Here is a 20,611-nt window from a genome sequence, read left to right on the forward strand (position 1 = left end):
GATGGGCTGGTCTGAGTATTTCAGAAACTGCTGATCTACTGGGTTTTTCATACACAAACATCTCAGGTAAATAGGCTATATGATGCTTGTTAAAGTTGCTTAGCAACCTCAGACACAATCCGCCACTGCGCTCTTGAAAGCTGGCACAAAAAAGGCACAAGAGCAGCACCCAGCGCCCAACCTTGCATTTTCCAGGCGGTTAAAGACGCGGCATGTGGACGGCCCCTAATTTCCAGGGCTGGTACCTGTGGTTATTCCACAGGCTAGTTAATAGAATAGAATAGAATAGAATAGAATAGAATAATGTTTATTTGGACATGTTTAAAAGAAACGAACAAGCTTTGGTTAGAAAAAATAAAAAATAAAAATAAAAATATAATAAGAAATAAAAAATGAAAGACATGAATAATCAAGTTGCGTAAAGTAAAGGTCAGCCATTCAGCAAGTCACAAAGACAAACCAAAGGAAACAAGAACAAAAAAAAACAAAAACAAAAACAAAAAAATCAATAATAATAATAATAATAACATGTCGAGCAGGAAATCCAAAGTGTGGGATCATTTTGAGAAGGTGAAGGACGAACCCAAGGTGATATGTAAACTCATCTTCATTGGTCGACTACAAACATGACGTATCATCTGAAACATGGAAGTAGCTACATGCCCATTAGCCCACAGCGTCATTAACAGGCGGCTCGCTCAGTGTGTGACGTGCACTTGGAGATAAAATATAGGCCTATATTAATGAAGGTTCATTAGTACGGTTTTGTATTTCTCTGTAATGTAGCACAGTGTTAACAATGTTATTGATACTATTCTTTCTCACACCCTTGAACTATTAATATATCATTTAATAATTAAATTAATATCGTGAACATGCGGGCGACTAGTTGACTAATGGCCATAAATGACGACTATTGGTCAACTAGGAAAATTCTTAGTTGGGGGCAGCCCTACAGTTTTATGTAGTTTTAACCTGTTGGAGGGCCATGAAGCCTTCCATCTAGAAAAAAAAAAACGACCAGCCCCATAAAAACACAGATAAGCAGCGGTGGTCAGTGCAGCAGCTTCAGTTGATTTTGAGGGATGCGCTCTGGTGTGGGCAAGCTGCAGCAGATGTGCTGCCCAATGTCCGTGCCCTATGTATTTTAGCAGTTAAGTAGTTGTTCCTGACAACATATACATTCATCTGTTACTCTCTTTGCCTGTAGGTGGCGCATGTTGACATGTCTACATCTGTAGGTCTGAACAGTTGCTGCTGCTGCGTCTTTGTCTATAAGGGGCACAGACTGGATTGAAACTGCAGGTGTTAAAATCCAGTGACTGCATCTCTGCAGCTGGACGATGTTGCCTGGGATTACTGTCAGCTGTTTTACATCAGCGACGCTCTGAGTCCTTGTTACTGTACTTTATGTGCATAATTTTGGAAGAAAAAAAAAAAGAGAAAGCTCCTCAGAGAGTGCACATGTGGACTCTTTACTGATTCCAGAGGCTTCAGTAATGCCAGCGGTATTTGGTTGTACCTCATTCCTACTGCATTACTGTCAGACCCACAATCACATTAAAGAAAGTAATGTCATAAATAAGACCTCCTCCTCCTCCTCCTCAACTGATGAAACTTACTTCGCTGGTTAAAAATACCCTTCATAAAACATAGCTGTGATATTACATTTTGAGCTCCTGAATATCTCTAAAACCTCCAGGAATCTGGGCTGACACCTTTCCAAAACCACACAGTCTGCTTGTCTGTGAAATATGAGCAGTCGTACCAGCAAAGCAGAGATCCGCTCTGAGCATTTCATCTCAGGAATTTTCACATTACATACCGCTTAACTGGGACGAGAGGACAGCGGAGATGAATGAATGTGCTGTGGTGATTCTCATCTGTTCTGCTAAGCAAAATCCATCGCATCTGTTCAGTTGATCACATGTTTACATATACGATTACACACTCCACTGTGGTTCGACAAAATCCTCTGACCTCGTGAGAGTAACATTTTTACAAACACTTAAGTAAACACAAAACTGCAATAAAAAGTTAGTGTTGTTTTTTCTCAGTTCATAAAAAGCTGTCATTTATGAGTTCACATCCAATAGCAACAAAACATTCCTACTTCTTTCTCCCTGACACACTCCTACTGTTGTCATTTCACTTGCCTGCTGTACTGTGTGTGCGTGTGTGTGTATGTGTGTTTGTGCGTGTGTGTATACCTGTTGGACATCTTGTTGGAAAACACACAGCTGCAGTCTCTGGTGCAGTCGGACCTTTCGATGCTGCCAAATATTCTCCAGACGCCGCTGATGGTGGAGAACCTCATGAACCACATCCAGGATGCAGTGAACCTGTGAAATAACATAAATGTTAATTCAACATTGACATTTTAGATTCATTTTATTCCCTTTTTAATTAAAATATAATCCTTAAAGCTGCATCTTTATTATCATTGCCTAGCAGATGAAGTCCAGCCCCCACAGTAGAACACAATGGCACTGACCGCTTTGGAGTAATTGGCAGTGGCTGTCAGCGACTCAGAGTTGCCGGGACTCAGAGGCCTCTGGAGGACGTCCAATAGGGCTTTGCCGTCTTGACTCACCTGGGAACACAGACAGGTGGGTCAGAAAGAGATTGGACAGGAAACACAGAGAGACAGACAGAGAGAGACAAAGAAAATTTCTTTAAAACAGTCTAAATAGTAAATGGACTGCATCTGTAAAGCTCCTTTCTAGTCTTCCAACCACTCAAAGCACTTTTATACTACATGTCACATTCACCCATTCACACACTGGTGGCCAAGGCTTCCACACATGGTGCCACCTTCTACTCAGTAACCATTCACACACACTCACACACTGATAGAACAGCCATCAGGAGCAATTTGGGGTTCAGCTGGTGTTTCTCAAAGTCAAGGATCCTTCTTTGGTAGGACAAGTCCTTCCAAGGAAGGATCCTACAAAGGCAAGGCAAGATTCCTTCCTAGCATTCGGTGAACACACATTGGAACAGGCTGACAAGTGTCCCCAGGCGTACGTCATTAATCCTCAGCGGACTGAGGGGGTTTCAGGATACTGTGATAATTTTGACACTCTCTAATGTTGTTGTACAGTTTGAACAAATGTCAGCGGCATTTTCAGAGTCATGTGACCTTAAGGGAGAATATATTTCTGGATTATACTTAAAAAAAAAAACAGGTAGGCTTAATGAAACTCTTGTGGCACTTAGCTCTCTATCCCTGCTGTAAATGATTGATTAAACTTTTGTGTTTTATTTGAATCAGGGACAGGTATTTTAAAAATCTCATTATGTGGCAGTGGACACATTGGAAAGCGTAAACAATGAGGTTTCTGTCAGTATTTCTTATGCTTGTATGATAAAAACTCCCGGAGATTTTAATCCAAATAAATGACATACAGTGGTGGAAAAAAGTTTTCGGACACCCTCAAAATTTTACACAATCTTATATTATCATATTATCATGAAATATTTGTGGAAAAATCTTTTTTGTGTTTCAAAAGGTGTGGCTGCATTAGACAGATACAAACAAATACAAATTATATTTTTTTGTTTATTGTTTACAAGAAAAACTAACAAAACTAAATTCTTGAAAGTTTCAATATGTCAGTTCTCAACATTGTCGGTATCAAAGTCAACAAATAACAGAGAATGTGTTCAAAACTGAACAAAAAATAAATAAACCATCACATCATCAAATTAATATTTAGTAGTCCTGTCACTGTAGAGCTCTAATCCTGGCTGGCATGTTCCCCACTAGCCTTTCACACTGTTGAGGGGTAATCTTGTCCCATTCTTCTTGAATTACTGCTTTTCATTCTTCTAAATTCTTTGGTTTATGCTTTGAAACAGACCTTTTGATAATCCACCACAGATTTTCAATGGGGCTCATGTCCGGGGATTGAGCTGGCCACTCTAAGACCTGGACACTGTGCTCCTGCAGCCAAGTTCTACTGGCCTTGGATGTGTGGTGGGCCATTATCTTGTTGAAACATCCAGTTTTTACCTCGACGGAACAGTGCACGCGCAGAAGGGAGCATGTGGGTTTCGAGAATGGTACAATACTTGGTAGAGTTCAATGTGCCATCACAGACAGTGAGATGACCAACACCAGCAGCACTCATGCATCCCCAAACCATGATGCCTCCACCATGCTTGACAGTAGGTACTGTACATGCTGGAGATAATGCTTCGCCTGGCCTTCTGCGTACCCTGTGTACCCCCCTGGACTCATCTGACCACAAAATCTTCTTCCAATTCCTGGCTGTCCAGTTCTTGTGTGCCTGGGCCCAACGACGCCGGGCTAACCTCTGTCTCTCATTGATCAGGGGCTTCTTGATAGCCTTGTAGGACCTTAAGCCATGATCTAAAAGTCGGCCACGTACAGTGCGGGTGGAACACTGGACACCAGTTTGGTTTTACCACTGCTGCTGAAGTTCCTGTGATGTCATTCGACGGTTTTGCCTGCACATGCGGATCAGGATGCAGTCATTTCTTGCTAAAGAAACCCTTGGACGCCCAGATCTTGGTTTGTCTTCCAAGCTGTTGGTTCGTCTGTATTTCTGCAGAGTGTATCCAACTGCTGAAGGACTGCATCTGCACTTCCTGGCTATCTGGCAGCAGCTGTACCCTTCCTGGCTGAGAATCTTTATCTTCAGGCGTGTTTCCTGCGTTAGGTTACTTGTTTTAGCCATTTTTGTGTCTGAAGAACTTTCCAATGTGCTGGCTTTATGTAGACACGAAGCTTGGCAACAAAAATTGTGTCTTTTAATAAAAAGAATGACCTTCATCACTGGTACCAAAACGACCCAATACTCAAAATTTCTTATGTATTTTTATGGAACCAATCAATTTTAAGTTTTTAATGGCTTTTTTAGGATTTATTTAGTATTTTGGCTGTGACTGTACTAAAAAGAAGAAAGAAAGAAAAAAATTGCACTTGAAGACCTAAGAGTGATTCTTAATGCAATATTTCACAAATGCATGGGGTGTCCAAAAACTTTTTTCCACCACTGTATTTATCTAAATCCTGCTGAGCTCCACTGGTGCAGGTTTCACTGAAGAGGCCCCGCCCTCACTTCCAGCAAATTGTGTACAAAGCATTGTGGGTACTTTATACCTGCTGAGGATACACCCAACACACATGCACCCTTAAAAATCTCTGAATGAAGGACTCTGTCGCTGGTAGAATTTGAAGGATCCTTGACATTGGAACAGTCATTTAAGGATCCTTCCTTGACTCTGAGAAACACCCAGCATCTTGTCCAAGGACACTTCAACATGCGGACTGGATCGAACCAGTGATATTCCAAATGGTGGATGACCCGCTCAACCCCTGAGCCACAGCTACCCACGTAAAATTGTATGCAACAAGCTTTGACGTACATTTTCTTTTATTTGGTGGGTGTGTCAGAGGGGTTACCAAATCAGCAGCTACATGTATATAAGTAAATGTCTGGTCGACTTTTATCATATGATTACTGATTTTACCTTCTTACAATTTTTACTCACCACATTTCAAACTTGCTTTGGCAATGTAAAGACATGGTTCTCATGCCAATAAACCCCTTTGAACAGAGCTCACTGCCCCACCGTCTTTGTTTGAATAAACATTTTGCTGTGGCTTAAAGCAGCCCCGGAATATGAAGACAATAAATCAAGCAGCTAGATGTAAAGCGTAAAGCTGCCTTTTTCAAAGAACTTAAAATTAGAAGGAATTTTAAAGTATTTTCTGCTTCTTTTCTGCTCTGTTTCCATCTTCTCTCCTCTCTTTGTTTTCTCTCCTCACCGAAACAAATATATCCTTTCTAAATCAGCGCTTCCCTTCTTACTGCTAATTGCTAAATTATACGTGGAGACACACCACTGAAACCTCTGCGTCACACACAAGCAGTGACCCTTGTTTCCTTTTCTGCGAGAAATGAGCCCTGTGTGTCTTTTTACGTCCCCTTGTGTTCCTTTTATAGCTCCTCTTAATGCCGTCTGTAAATCACTTTGAATTGCCTTGTTTATGAAAGGCGGAGTAAAAAATCAATGTGCCTTGCTTTGCCTGTTTTTTTTAATCAATTAAAGACAAAACAATAATGAACTTTGAAGATATGTTTAGAGTGATAGTTATTTCAGTTGCATTGCAGTGCATTTTATGAAATAATGGCTGACACTTAATCAACTAATTGTTTCAGCCCGACTACTTTTGCTTGAGGAGGAATCTCTCCAGAAACTTTACTGGCTCCTGAGCTGGTAAACTGCAGGCCTGGCACTAACATAAAAACACATTAAGAAGATTTACATAATGAGATGTACAAAGGCAACAAGCTAAAGAGTATTTTTTTTACATGGTTGGGTATGAAGATGATTCATAACTGAGGTCCACTGCCTGCTCTGGCCTTGATCAGGAGGTAGAACACCAAACAGCATGGGGGAGTTTGTTCTTTCGAAGCAGCAATGAAACAAATGCTCTGCGAAGATTACACACGCTTTCTGTCTCACTTAAAGCAGCTAAGTAAAAAGCTGTCTCAGCAAATGCCTCTACACACATACACACACACACCTGGCAGAGACACCTGCATTTTCATCTTCTCCGCTTTTAACCATTCAAAGATGTTTGTAGTCACATAACAGAAAGCACGATGTAACTCATCGTTACCAATTTACATCAAACAAAAGCTTCTGCTTACAGTTTTACTGTGTGTCTTATCGTTTATGGAAGCTTAAAAGGAACACCGTCACACTGTAACACACTTCCACTTCATTAAATAAACACATCAAGTCAAGAGTACAAGATAAAAACCACTTGCCGGGCACAGGGCGTGTCACTTTTTGAAGCGCGCTCACAGGAGACAGTGCTGTCATAGCTTGCCAAACCTCACCGTCTCAGTGTGAGCCTCTGCCCACAGCTCGATGTGTGTGTATATACGGACTTATCTTTTCACAGATAAGCACAAATTGAGCTAACACTGCGACAGCCAGCCAGTCGAGATAAAACACCGGACAGCAGCGAAGGGCAGAGGAGAGCGGGAGTGTGTTCCCAGACTAAATTTAGTGTAACGTGGAAGGTTTTCAGACAGCGGATCTGGATACGGAGGTGGTGCGGCAGCTGACCAACGCTGCCCTGTCATCACAGCCAGTCACAGCCAGCATCACTGAGCTGCCAAATAACGGCACTGACAGCACCCAATGGAGAGACAGTGTAGTCCGAGGCACACATCCCTCCCTGTGGGGTATCCTAGTACGGTTTCAGTCTTTTCAATAACTGATTTTGCAGGGTTTTCAGGACCTTTCTGATGTCCAAAAGCTAAAATGTTTTATTTTGCACTTCAAGCAGGGCAAGCCAAATCCAAATACTCCAGGGCATGCTATGTTACAAACAGAAACTGCACTATAATTCATATTACTGTCTTTTATAATCATCACTATCACAATAACAAACAACGGACACATGTTGGAGCTCTCCTACACTACACACATGGAAGCGGAAACTGACGCATTCTGCAAAATACACATTTATAATGAGAACAAGTGAAGAGAGCAATGTTTTGTAAGCAAAGACGGGCAATGACACAATGGAAGAAACTGGTGCCAGTAACTGACAGAGATGCCTGTGAGCAGTAAACTGAAACTCCAGGCTTCATGCCTTTAGTTTAAAAACAATAAGTTGATAACACAGATGCTACAGACGACAGCTCAGTATCAAATCAAATTTCGGTTGGAGTAAATGCTGGCTAAAACCTTTGTGACATCATCATACAAGCAGTAAATGTAATGGTTAGCTGTGCTGTTGTTTTACCTCAGTGTACGCCTGCGTGACCTGCTCGTACAGGCTCTGGTGGCGGTGGATGGCGATTTCCAGCTCCTGCATCTCCGACGGTAACCCTCCCTCACTGCAGACTTTACACCAGGCCTCCACCTCTGACAGGAACTGAGGAAGCAACAAGGAGAGTCATACAATGTGTGTTTTCCTGTGAGAATTAATCTGATGAGACGATGAACATATGGATGAATTAATTAGTGTATAATGTAATGTTGACTTCTCACATTACAGCTGTTAATCTAACAGCTCTGCACATTCTTTATCTGCTTTCACCCTCCCACAGTGTGTCATTGTTTCAGGCCAAACGGTGACGGTGTCCCTCAGTCAGTCATTTGTTCAGTCCGTCTATTCAACACTCTGGTCCAGAATAAGATTTCTCAGCAACTACAGGCCGGATTGCCATGACATGTTCTGTTGATATTCATCATCCTCATGCTATAAATTCTAATTATTCTAATATGTGCTGGCAACTGTGAGTTGCGGAGACATTACACAATATGTGTAGAGGTTATGGTCAAATATAAACTCATGAGCTTGGTCCCATGTAGAACACTAAATGTCAATATTAGGTCACACGATTAAAAAAAATTTCACAACACCATCTTAAAATCTTTTTGATTTCATATAATACATGATCTTCCCTCTACATGTTTACATTTGAATCCCCACTAATTGTAAGAATATACATAGACTCAACCACAGCAACATCACGCTAACAACAATAATCACTTCCGAGTAAACATCTGGCAGCTGTTTTAAACTGTGGATATATATGTACCAGCATTTTCAGCTTTAACTGTACACTTTAAAAATAAATACTTAAACACTGGTGGTCCAAACTATTGTATCTGCTTTTAGGTGACACATTGCTGAATTTCCAGCGGCCATTGTGTCACCAAATCAGGGTGTTTCTATCGAGACATTGCTATACTTCCAGTGGAACTTTGCTGCATTTTTATCAACCTTTGTGCCACCAAAACTGGGTGTTTTTTAGGGACACAGTGCTGTATTTCCAGCTGAGTTTCAGGGTATTTTCTACAGCCATTGTGACTTCAAGACAGGGCGTTTTTTAGCGAAATACATGACTGTATTTCCAGCTGAGTTTCAGGGTGTCTTTAGCGGCCATTGTACCACCAATACCAGGCTTTTTTTTTTTTTTTTTTTTGCAACACAGCTGTATTTCCAGCAGTATTTCAGGGCATTTCCAGCAGCCATTGTGCCACCAAAATCAGGTTATTTTTAGCAACACGTTGCTGGATTTCCAACAACATTTCACTGGGTTTCCAGCGTCTGTTGCGTTACCAAAATTGAGTGTTTTTTTAGTGACACATTGCTGTATTTCCAGCAGTGTTTTGCAGTATTTCCAGTGGCCATTGTGCCACCAAACAGGTTGTTTTTTGGGGACACATTGCAGGGTGTTTCCCACAGCCATTGTGCCACCAAGATGGGGTGGGTTTTTTTTGCAAAATATCACTGTATTTCCAGCAGAGATTCAGGGTGTTTCCAGCACTCATTGTGCCACCAAAACTAGGCTTTTTTGTGCAACACAACTGTATTTTCAGCAGTATTTCAGGCCATTTCCAGCGGCCATTGTGCCATAAAAACAAAGTTATTTTTAGCAACATATTGCTGGATTTCCAGCTTCACTTCAGTGTGTTTCCAGCGTCCATTGTGTAACCAAAATGGGGTGTTTTTTTTAGTGACATATCACTGTATTTCCAGCAGTATTTCAGGGTGTTTCCAACAGCCATTGTGCCACCATGACAGGGTGTTTTTGGGACACATCGCCGTATTTTCAGCAAAGTTACAGGGCATTACCAGCACCAAAACTAGGTTATTTTTAGCAACACATTGCTGGATTTCCAGTGTCGTCTCACTCAGTTTTCAGCAGCCCTTGTGTTACTAAAATGGGGTGTTTTAGTGACACATAACAGCATGTCCAGCACAGCTTGTACATATATTCTAAGTCAAAATATAATCTTTCCTAACCATAACCAAGTAGTTTTTGTGCCTAAGCATAACAACACATAAACTATAACTTTGTTTAAGACGTAAAGCTTGAATATATCTGTGGCATAGTAGTCAATGGTATATGTTATATGTTCCTAGGGGAAACACTGCTGTGTGCGTTTTGTGTAACAGGTGGATGTGGTAGTCTACTGGTAGAGTAGAGAGAGAGCTAAGTAGCGTTGAAGTACAGTAGAGCAGGGAAGAGAGATGGAAGCAAAATATATTAAACCCGGTGTTAATACAGCAGAACTGGAGAGAGGGGTGAAAAATAAATAGAGGTGGGCATGGCTCAAGTAGGGTGCAAAATTATAGACAGAGAATGATTGACAAAGATTGCCGCTGCCAAACTTGACCATTTTCTCGTGGTATCTCAGCTGTTCCTTGTTCCAGTTTGCTCAGCCCCATTAAATTGTATGTATTTGATGCAGGGTTTTTTAAATCCAAAAGTTATTGGGATTCAGGAGTGTATATACTTTTAAGGTAATTTACTAACAGAGTTAAGGGGCTGCAAGAAATGAAGACAGCCTTTACTCCTCTCTCTCTCTAAATCTCTCTTGTTTCCACACTCTAACGTTTGCTCTCTCTGTAGCCTCGCCAATTTTCTTTTGTTTGTGTCTCTCTCCCCATCTTGTGTTCCATCTTTCATCCTGACACATTTTTGTTTCTCTGTATTTCATTAGGCTCTCTCTCAATCTCAGCCAATCCTTTCTCTGCCCCCACCACTCACTCTCTCCCTCGTTTAGTCTTTCATCTCCGGTTTTCTCAAATGTACACTTGTAGCTAATGTCAAGGGCCCAGCAGGAATCAAACAAGTCCCATCTGTTGCCATGTCAACCTTCCAAGAATCGGCAGTAGAGCAGTTTGATCTACTCAGTATAATCAGACGCTAAAAATGTCCCATTTACATTTTACATTCTGGACATGTGTCTGCTGCAGAGAGATTCCTAGATTAGATAGTTACCGCATCAGCGACTGAGCATCCGTAGTCTCACAGTGAGTGGAGCAGCTTTTCCTCTAATGACGGAGAAGTGAGTGGGAAGACGTTACATCCACAAACATGTCTGATGTGCTTCCTCCTAACTCCAGCTGGGAATAGATTTGCTCTCACTACTGCCAGGTCAGAAGAAAAACTCCACTCAAAGACATCTAGGTACACTTGTTTCTTACCTGTTCAGCCTTCTGGTGAAAGACGGACGACATGGCGAGGATGGTGGAGCGCTCGTCAAGTGCAGCAGCAAAACTTTTCCAGTCCTGATCCAGCTGACTGGAGATCTGTTTTATCTGTGTGGAGGCGTAGTGACCGGCTTCTGCCAGGCGACTCGCCACTGACATGATTCTGTTGATATTTACATAGGCATTCTGGAAGACGAAAAAAATTAATTAACATTCACAACAAAATGCTGCTGGTAACCAACTGGCTGATCCTCTTACTGTCATCACTGGGTTTAATAATTGTAAACATTTTGCATTAAATACATCAAGATGCTCAAATCTGTAATGATAGGTACAGTTGCAAGTTTTTTCTATAAAAGTCTTTTTCAAAAGATTTATTTAAATATGTAAAAGTAGATAGTGTCTCTTACTGTTCTGTACTAATCTAAATCTAATTTAGAATACACTGAATTCTACTTCATGAGATAAAGAAGCAGTTTTTATTTGTTTTTCTTATTGCTGTGGTTGTGTTTTTGCTAAATTTGAATAATTTCCCCTTCCCATTGACTTTTACTGTTCAAGGTTAAGACAAATTGTTAACTCAGCCTTTCACTGTGAAATCTGATAAGTTGATCTTACTTAAAAAGACAAAGAAAAGGCCTTAAGGTACTTTTAGTACTTTTAGCCCTTCCTGTTATGACAAAGTTGATGTATTTATTTTGCCCAGGATTCCTGATCGTACAATCATGTTCAAATCAGCGTTCTTGCTGTACTACATGGTTGTCTTCTGTGTGTCTTGATTGTATATGATGATGGTATCTGGTATGCCGCACTATATGCCCAAAAAAAAATTCCCATTTGAAACAATAAAGTTCATCTTATCTTATCTTAAAAAAACCTACGAAAGCGACTAAGTAAATGTATCTACTAGTCTTAAGTTATATTTAGTGGTTACAAACTGGTGGGTCGCAGGTCCATTCTGAATGGACCACAGCTGACTTGCAAATGTGTCAAGTTTGTAAAAACACACTTTATTCTGAAGTACACTGAATTTCTGGCACAGAGCTTTTATTTTGAAGTGCAATTTCCTGCTGCAGAGTGAGAAATTAATGGACAGCTACTTAACAGAGACAGCAAACTAGCTTGACGACATGGCCAAACCAAGTGTGATGCTGAATGTATTAAATTGTGTGGACCTTCAACTAATGATGAAGGAGAAATCTGGACCAGCTGGGAACCACTGATGTATAAAATAATGGACGTAGCGACTGTGATGTCACCCATTGGTTTGTGGTCTGATGTTTTGAGGATGAAACTGTGCCATGAAGCCTGGATGAAATGTTTAGTAGTCAGAGAGCAAAATTTAGTTTGAATATTTCACCATTTTTAAAAAAAAGATTATTTTATAAGGCTTAAAAGTGGATTCGATTTGAATGACAAATCAAAATAGAAAATAATCTCACAAGCTCAGGAATCTCATGATTCCTTGTGCTTGCTTTACCTAAGGCTATCAGTTTAGTAAATTCTACTGAGTTAACACAACAGTTAAGTCAGACTTACTTAGTAAACTTAAGCTGCTAACACTCAGAACAATCTAGCTTGTCATTTTTAGGTTCCAACGACTCCACAAATTAAGGAAATACAACTACATTTTAAGTAATTTTAAAAATAACACATAAAGTAAACATGCTGTAAGACTAAAAGTTACATAACTTACCTTTATTAAGGCAACTGGGTTGCCAGATCTTTTAAAGTAAGATCAACTTGTCTGATTTTACAGTGTACATTATTATATTCTGAGTGTATTTCATCACTTCAGGCAGATAAACAGGTTAGCGAGCACAGAGCCTGGCTGTGTGTGATCATGCTGATCATGCATCCTCATGTGAGAATAATGACTTTAATAACTTGGGGTACCATGGAGTTCATGGCGAAGTGGTTGTGTTGAGTCTGCAGCTCCACGGCGTGTTGGTAACCTCGGCCAATCTCTGTGTGACTCTGCAGGAACACTTCCTTGTTGTGGCTGATCCAGTCAAACATCTGCACACACACAGACATACACAGCAACACTAAGAACAGTGCAAACTATGTCACACATTTATTTTTGGATTCACTGCAAGCACAGAAAGCACTGCACTGGAACTGAAGGTTGCATTAGGAACAAATAGAAACCATGTGCGACGAGAGTGAAATAACATTTGATCAGTTTGAGAGGAGCTCTCTGACAGTGTTACAGCTTTTTGCTGTTGAAAGTTCTGGAAGAGCTCATGAGTGGACCTTGAGTTTAAATGTATTTGTCAAACTACTGTTTCCAAGATCAAGAATGAACTTTCAAACTGAAATAAAACACTGAGGAATTTTCTCAGCGTGTGGAGAAGAAAGAATCTTATTTAATTACAAGACTCAATTACTGCCAGGTCCTACAGCCATGTTTTATTCTTTAAATACAAGCCTTTTTATGATGCATGTTTCTGCTGATTGTACTGAAGTTCATAACATTATGTCTAGCATTTTCCAGCAGCTGCTTTGACTAATCCTCTGTGTCTACAATAAGGTTGGTGAGTAAAACGCTGCCACTACAGAGAGAAACAGAGGCTGAAATGACATAAACACGACCCAGGCTGTAAACAAACAAAAGGAATATTCCTGTAAAAACATCTTCTTCTCTTGTTGGCTTTGTCTCTACGAGCTGATCAGTGTTCAGCCGAAGAGGCCAGGACAACCTTCACGCTTCCTCCTCCATCTCAATCAATCTCTGCAGACAGATGGAGGCCGGTTGTGGCGCCGTGTGGTTACCATGGATACCACATCATCTACACAGTCGCTCCTCCAGCAGTGATTTCCACAGAGCGGACACCTCGTCAGGTCTGACTGTTTCCCTGGCTCCACTGCGAGCACTGAGTGTTTCCCACAGTGTAAACTCATCCACACGCCCCCGCAGTTCCTCAGCGTGACAACACTGATGTGGACAAAACTGTTTTCTTTTATTTTTTCTCTCCAATTGCTCTACAGTAAATATTTACTGCTCCTGCATGTGGATTTCTGTTTGGAACAACGCACCAAGTCAGCTGACACCCGTCTGTGTTTGTGTGTGTGAGTTTATGTGTGTGTTTGGGAGTACTCGCTGCACTCCCATCAACAACACTTAGGGTTTTACCAAACACATGCAGCTCTGTTGGCAACAGGCAGGGCTGCAGTTGACATGGTTTATCAGAATCAGAAATACTTCATTGATCCCCCCGAGGGGAAATGTGATTCCTTACAGTCGCTCCGATGTAAAGAATAGAGAATTATAGGCAGTAAAAATAAGGGTATGAAATAGAAGTCTGTAAATAAAAGCAATAAAATAAAATAGAAATGAGAATGTACATTAAAATAAAAAAAAAATAAGCAGAGGTGATGATATTATTAGACTGAAGGGGAAATCCTGATCTTGAAACTAGTCAATTGGGGGTTGTGACTCAAACATGTAACCACTTATTTATAGATGTGTCTTCCATAATGTCAGTCTAAGAAGTTGTAATTGACCCTTCGCTAAGCCCCACCCTTTGTGATGGTCCAACAAGCTGCTGAAGTAAGCTTGGAGCCCACAATGTAACTAACTGCACTCCCTGAAGAAATATTATCATATTTTTGGAGAAATGAAGCAGTGATTCCAGAGAGAAGCAGACAGAGGGGTCTACAGTCTGTGTTTGAAGGATATATCCAGGATGTCAAACTGACTCAGAAGCAACAACAGGTTAAAAAAGACAAAGATAGTTAGAAGCTAAAGCCGAACTATAGGCTACAGATCACAGTGTAAAAGTGAACCACCACATCACTGCTGATCGCCACACAAGACAATGAATATAAAGGGAAGCTTTGCTGATATTGAACCAGCTGTGTGGCATCACAGTGTGTGCAGATGAACCATGTTTGGCCACCAGCACCCGGACCTCCACCACCGGACGGGCAGGGATCTCCAGGGGAAGTCAAACAGCTGGTTGAATATTAGCAAAGTTTCCCTGCTTCCCTTCACTGGTTCCTGTACAGCAGGGTCGGTCTTTTTTTCACTGTTATAATCATTACAAAGCAAAAGCAGCATGTGTATACATTCAGTAGGCTATATCTTCAGTAGCTAGCTAGCTAACCCTACACTTTTCAGGGTTTGATTTTGGTTTTGGAACAGGGAAGAAACGTATATCTTTCTCCAACCTCTCCAGGTAACGAGTATCATTAATACACGACGTGCCCCAGGCACAACATTTAGCTCCAAATCCATAAAACCAGCCTGAAAATGAAGGAAATCTGAATCGACTGCATTAGAGTCAATGGAGCACAGCTGTGTTGTTGTTATCGGACCCTGGTCTTGGTTCACCCACTATATCAGATTGGCTTCAAGGCCCTGTGCTGTTTCTGGGGGGCATTACCAGCCTGCACTGTGCAGTGTTGCTGGTGATCAATTCTGCACAGGCCTGGCTCATCCTGAATGAGCCTACTGTATGATTATCAGTGACATTTGGCATTTACCGTACTTCCCCACAATTAGAGCAACTAGTGGGGGTAAAGGGGATGTAAAAACACTGGCAGGCAACTAAATGAAACATACCTTGAATAAAATGATAGATTTCTCTAAGTTTTAACACTGTTGGAACAATCTCTGGGATAATGTTAGAAAACATAAAGCAAGTCGTTTTAAGACATTTTAATGCAGAAATGTGACATATTATACCTTTAAAACTGTACATTATGTCATCAGGATATGTTGGTAATCATCAGGTCTGCAGATGTCAACAACCCCAGACATCAGTTTGCAGTCATCAGTGATCTCTGTAGGTATTATCTGTTCAGATGCTTCTCTTGGCTATAGAGTGGTGTTTACCCTAATAAAAGCATTCCTGAGGTTGCAATTATCTGTATTCCTTAAATACCGGCCCCTTAAGATCAGAGAGCGTGATCGTTTCCAAAAATAGCAACTTGGAATGAAACCGAAATAGTTTTCCATGTTGCTGTAAACAGGCTGGTATGATAATGATGAATGGAATCCAAGTTTTCAGTCACAACTGCAGCAAATCGCTTCACTGGTGAAACTGATTTTCCGCTGGCTTAGCTGATAACTGTGTTGCTCTGTTGAGATTATCAGGCAAATTCATTCACTTCGCTAAAGAGTTTCCAGAGAAATTTATGGTGACACAGATGTGAAAAGGACAGAGAGTGAAAAATAGTGTGAAACTGTTAACGAGGACGGAAACTGGACAGAAGTTCAAATCCTGGATGAAGGTAAAGATTAACATACAGAGGAATGATGAAGAAATACTAGAAGAACTTCATCAAAATGAGAACTAAATATTTAGCAGAGCTTGTGATGATCAACAGGCTTGCTTATGATGGCTAACTCAACAATTTCAATGTGAATCACATCCCTGAGGATGCTTAACATTAAAAGCCTCCTGGGTGTGTGGAGAATGCATCACTAAGGGACCTTTACTATGAAGCAGCTGCAGGAACACAACATGGAAGTGTTGAATTGGGCCGTTTTTGCGTTCCAATGCGCCTCGTGTTTCTGCACTCTAGGCGCCTGCCGTTTTTGCTGAAGTGCTCTGAACTCCTCAAGGTAAAAAGACTTCAACTCAGAGCGGGAAAACATCCCACATCATCTGTTTTCCATCACCTTTTTCCCATCATCCAATCAGATGATTTGAGAGGCGGGCCTTCTGTGGTGGTCACGACAACAAGTTTACAGTTGGTAAACAATGGAGGTGAAACTGGTGGTAGCGGTTGCTGGATACCCAGAGCTATACGGCCCAACAATAGACAGCAGGTTGTCAAACTGCCCCTGAGTCATCCTAAAATCTGCCTGGAAACAGCCATCATGGAGGAGAAGCTCCTGGATCAACTGGTGGTACTCCCCATGATCCACCCTGTAGTTGTAAGTGTAAGGATGTGATGGGGTGGTTGCCTGGCAACAATAAAAAGGTCCAGCAAGCGTTTTTTTTTTTTTACCTGTGGCATTCAATTTTTTAAAGAAAAAGGCAGAGCAGTGCACGCTGCGTTCTGCAAACTGCAAACTTTGCTCGATATCCCACAGCCCTAGGGATAACCTCTGCTCATGTAGAGATCTAACACTCAGTACGACTCACCTTCTCAGCATCCTGTTCAAACAGACGGAGCTGGAAGCACTGGTCCAGTTTCAGTTTCCTGACATGCCACATCTGATGGAGATGTTGCCTCATGGAGTGGAGCTTATCCAGCAGACTGGCAACCTGGCGATAAGCAAGAATTAAGAATTGTTAGATGAAGTCTCTAATGACTGTCTTATCATTTTAGTGTTGACTTCAATTGGTTTGATTGTCTTCTTTAAAAATAAGCAAAGAAACATACCATTCATGGTTTGATAGTTAAAATAAAACATCTTAGGTATATTCTGTGATGGAGATGCCAATGAGTCATGCTTCATCAGTTTACATCATCAGTTTGCAGCCACTGGTGTATGTTCATGGGTTTGGTTGCACTGAAATCACCTCTAATCTTTGTTTTTCTAATCTGAATATAAATGAATAGCTATTTACTTTAAAAATCAATGACAGATGTGTTCTGTTTTGCTAAAGAGGTTTTTAAAGCTCATTTTTTAGAAGTCATCATATCTATCCTTTGACATTCTGAGGTCTTTGAACTGCACCGGTGGGTCGAGTGAGATCAAGCATGTCAAGTTTCTGTGACATTCCTCTGAATTGTCAATCCTTCACCAGTTGACATTTTTTTTCCATATTAAATAAAAATGCACATATAAAAATAAAATGCATTTTTCTGTATGTAATGTAAAGTGTATGTGTTCTTTCTCAACTTTTCCTGTGGAGGCCTTCAGCTAACGAGCCAGCATGCAGCAAGTACTTCTAATTAGCTCTAATGAGGGATGCTAAGGAGCTGTGGGCCCTGACCAGCTGACGACAGCATGAGACGATGCGCTGACTTAATCATACATTATGAGATAGTGTGCTTTAAGTGTTGCTGTAACGGTGGAATATGTAGAATTTTGATTGGAGCATCTTCTAGTGAAATCAAAAGGATTCATTTTCATAATTGGTAACAGTGAGTGTTCTGTCCTGTATCGCCTTGGCTCTGTTCATATTGTGTTTGGGATCTGCTGCCATACTTTCTAGTGACAGTAAATCTCCTTAATCCAGCAGGAAAATGAGTATGAATGGAGTATGATTTCCTCTGTATATCTGACAATAGGCCTGAAAGCATCTGCAGGTGAAGTTTAGAATAGAATTTCTTTCTTTTTTCTTTTTTTTTTTTTTACAATTAAGAGGCCTTTAATCATTTTGTTGATGTTTCACCCTAGGCCTGTTTGGAGGCACTTTTCCCCAACTGGGAAAATTTGATCATGGATCAAATATGATTTTTCAAGAGATAATATCAAGAGATTATTCAGCTTATCATCAGCCGGCCATATTCCCATCTGGAGTGACTTTACCTTGGGCACTAAACTCTGGAAGTCAGCAGAGCCTGAGATGCAGTTCCTCCCTGAAAAACCATCGCTAGACCGGATACACTGCAGCAACCTTTGGCCTTCACGGTCCAACTCTTCCACTGGAGCCTTCAGCACCTACAGGAGCATATGAAAAAAATATTTTAGTGCCTTAACATGATTCAGAGTTGTATGTTATGATGAGAAAACTATGATGTTTGACACAGAGGTCCAACAGCTTCAGGTACACAACGTGATTTTGCCAAGTAGGACATGCTACTGGATCAATAGTCCATATTGTCTTCTAGGACCAACATTGCAATCAACCAATCCCAGCCCTCTGACCTCATCAGTGTGCTGTTCCTGAGCTTGTTTCAAAATTCCTTTGTGCTTCTTAAGAGCTAAGCAAGTTAATACAGTCAAAGAAAATCCTCAGTAACACTTGACGAAAACCTTTTATGCTACTGCAGGGTTAGCGAGTTAGCCTAGTAAACTTGCCAATTGACTAGAATATCAGTAAGTTAGCTTGCTAACTAGGTTGGCTATACTAACAAGAAACTTTCCAATAGGCTAGAATATTGTGTTTTGATGGTTCTGGATCAACAAACAAATTATCCAGGGTCACCATGGGAGTGATGGTCCTGAATCCACACGATTTTTTGTAATCATGCAAAAAAAAAAAATAAGTGAGACAAATGTGTCCATCACAGCACTTTGCAACTGCAAAATTATATTATCCTTACTCTTAATGTTAATGAATGAAATTTTAGACTATTGGTTAGCATACTTGTTAGTGTCCCTCTTGAGTAGCAGTAGGGCAGGAAAAGACAGGCACACAATATAGAACAGTCTGTTACATTAGCATAGCCTACCAACTTAGCAAGCCAACTCACTAATATTCTATTCTTTTGGCAAGTTTACTCGTTAGCATCAAGCTAACTCACTAATATTCTATTCTTTCGGCAAGTTTACTCTCCAACCCAAAAACAGCTTTTAAGATTTTTGTTCAGTATTACTGGGGATTTTGTTTAAATGTATTAACTTCAATTTGAAAAAAAAAAAACTTGTTTAGCTCTGAAGAAGCACAAAGAATTTTGAAAGAAACACTGGAGCAGCAACTTGATGATGTCAGAGGGCTGTGATTTGTTGATTGCAATGTTGGTCCTGGAAGGTGATGCGGGATGTTGATCCAGGAGCATGTCCTACTTGGCAAAATCATGTCATGCAGCTTCAGGTTAGGTTCAGCCCAGCGAGTGGAAATGCAACTATTTTTTTATTTCTTTAAATGGATCCAAAGTCTGTATCAGACAGGCCTGACAGCTGTCTCACCTTTTTCTTCAGCTGTGTGTGCTCATCTATCAACCGACGAGATCCCTCCACATCTGCAGGAAACTCCTTCTTGGACTGAAGCTCCTGCAACACACAGTACAACTTTCTCATGCTGGGATAAAAAGGTCTTTTAATCCTTCTAAACCATCCATCCATCCATCCATCCCTCCCTTGATCAAACATTCACTCATCTGCCCATTTATCTGCCCGTCCCCCACCTGCAGGTCTTCAAGTCTGGACAGCAGGTGAACAGCGTTGGACATGAACTCCTCCAGAGAGACCCTCAGCTCCATCCACTCCTCATGGTTGTAGTCCAGAGAGCCTTCAAAGTCATCTGTCAGCTGGGAGGGATCCACCAGTTTGGCTAGACCTTCGACTGACACCATGCTGGTCTGGTACACACAAACAGACATTAAAGAGAAATTACAAAATGCATATTTGTTTTAGCAGTGACAAATTATCAAGGTTTGTGCCATGTGTTCCAGTGACATCATGTTGGTCTGATATACACAGTAACAAAAGTAAATACACATAAATACCATCTGTAGACCACATGGTGAAATCAAGAAAATGGAAAGGCTTGGCATCGCTCAGTGTTTTAATAACTAAACCATGATACTTGATTCTGTTGACTGGAGCATTCATCTTATTTTAATGACTTCCAGGCTGCAATTTACAGGCCTTTTAGAGCTGACAATTGATGATGCCACAATAGGGGGTGGGCAATATGGCCCTAAAATATCATGTTACTTGGGGGTATGGTCCTCACTCATTCAAATCTTTGGAGTTTTTCTTGTAGGCTTTCTCCCAGAATGCCCTCTCTTAAAGATATCAATACATTTTAATCCAAT

The 20,611-nt window shown here is 40.9% G+C and overlaps 1 protein-coding gene across 2 annotated transcripts in view; it reads right to left on the bottom strand.

The window, feature by feature from the left end:
- Positions 1-20,611, bottom strand: part of kalrna (kalirin RhoGEF kinase a) — a 213,456-nt gene that overhangs the window by 122,525 nt on the left and 70,320 nt on the right. For both annotated transcript variants that reach the window (XM_049595069.1, XM_049595068.1), the window contains exons 5-13: positions 19,979-20,152; positions 19,761-19,844; positions 18,438-18,569; positions 17,101-17,223; positions 12,899-13,021; positions 10,997-11,188; positions 7,796-7,927; positions 2,495-2,593; positions 2,211-2,342 (exon numbers count right to left, since the gene is read on the bottom strand). In XM_049595069.1, the coding sequence (XP_049451026.1) occupies positions 2,211-2,342; positions 2,495-2,593; positions 7,796-7,927; positions 10,997-11,188; positions 12,899-13,021; positions 17,101-17,223; positions 18,438-18,569; positions 19,761-19,844; positions 19,979-20,152 (1,191 nt within the window). The remainder of the gene's footprint in view (positions 1-2,210; positions 2,343-2,494; positions 2,594-7,795; positions 7,928-10,996; positions 11,189-12,898; positions 13,022-17,100; positions 17,224-18,437; positions 18,570-19,760; positions 19,845-19,978; positions 20,153-20,611) is intronic.

The sequence above is a fragment of the Epinephelus fuscoguttatus genome, linkage group LG13 (genome assembly GCF_011397635.1).
Source record: "Epinephelus fuscoguttatus linkage group LG13, E.fuscoguttatus.final_Chr_v1".
NCBI lineage: Eukaryota > Metazoa > Chordata > Actinopteri > Perciformes > Serranidae > Epinephelus > Epinephelus fuscoguttatus.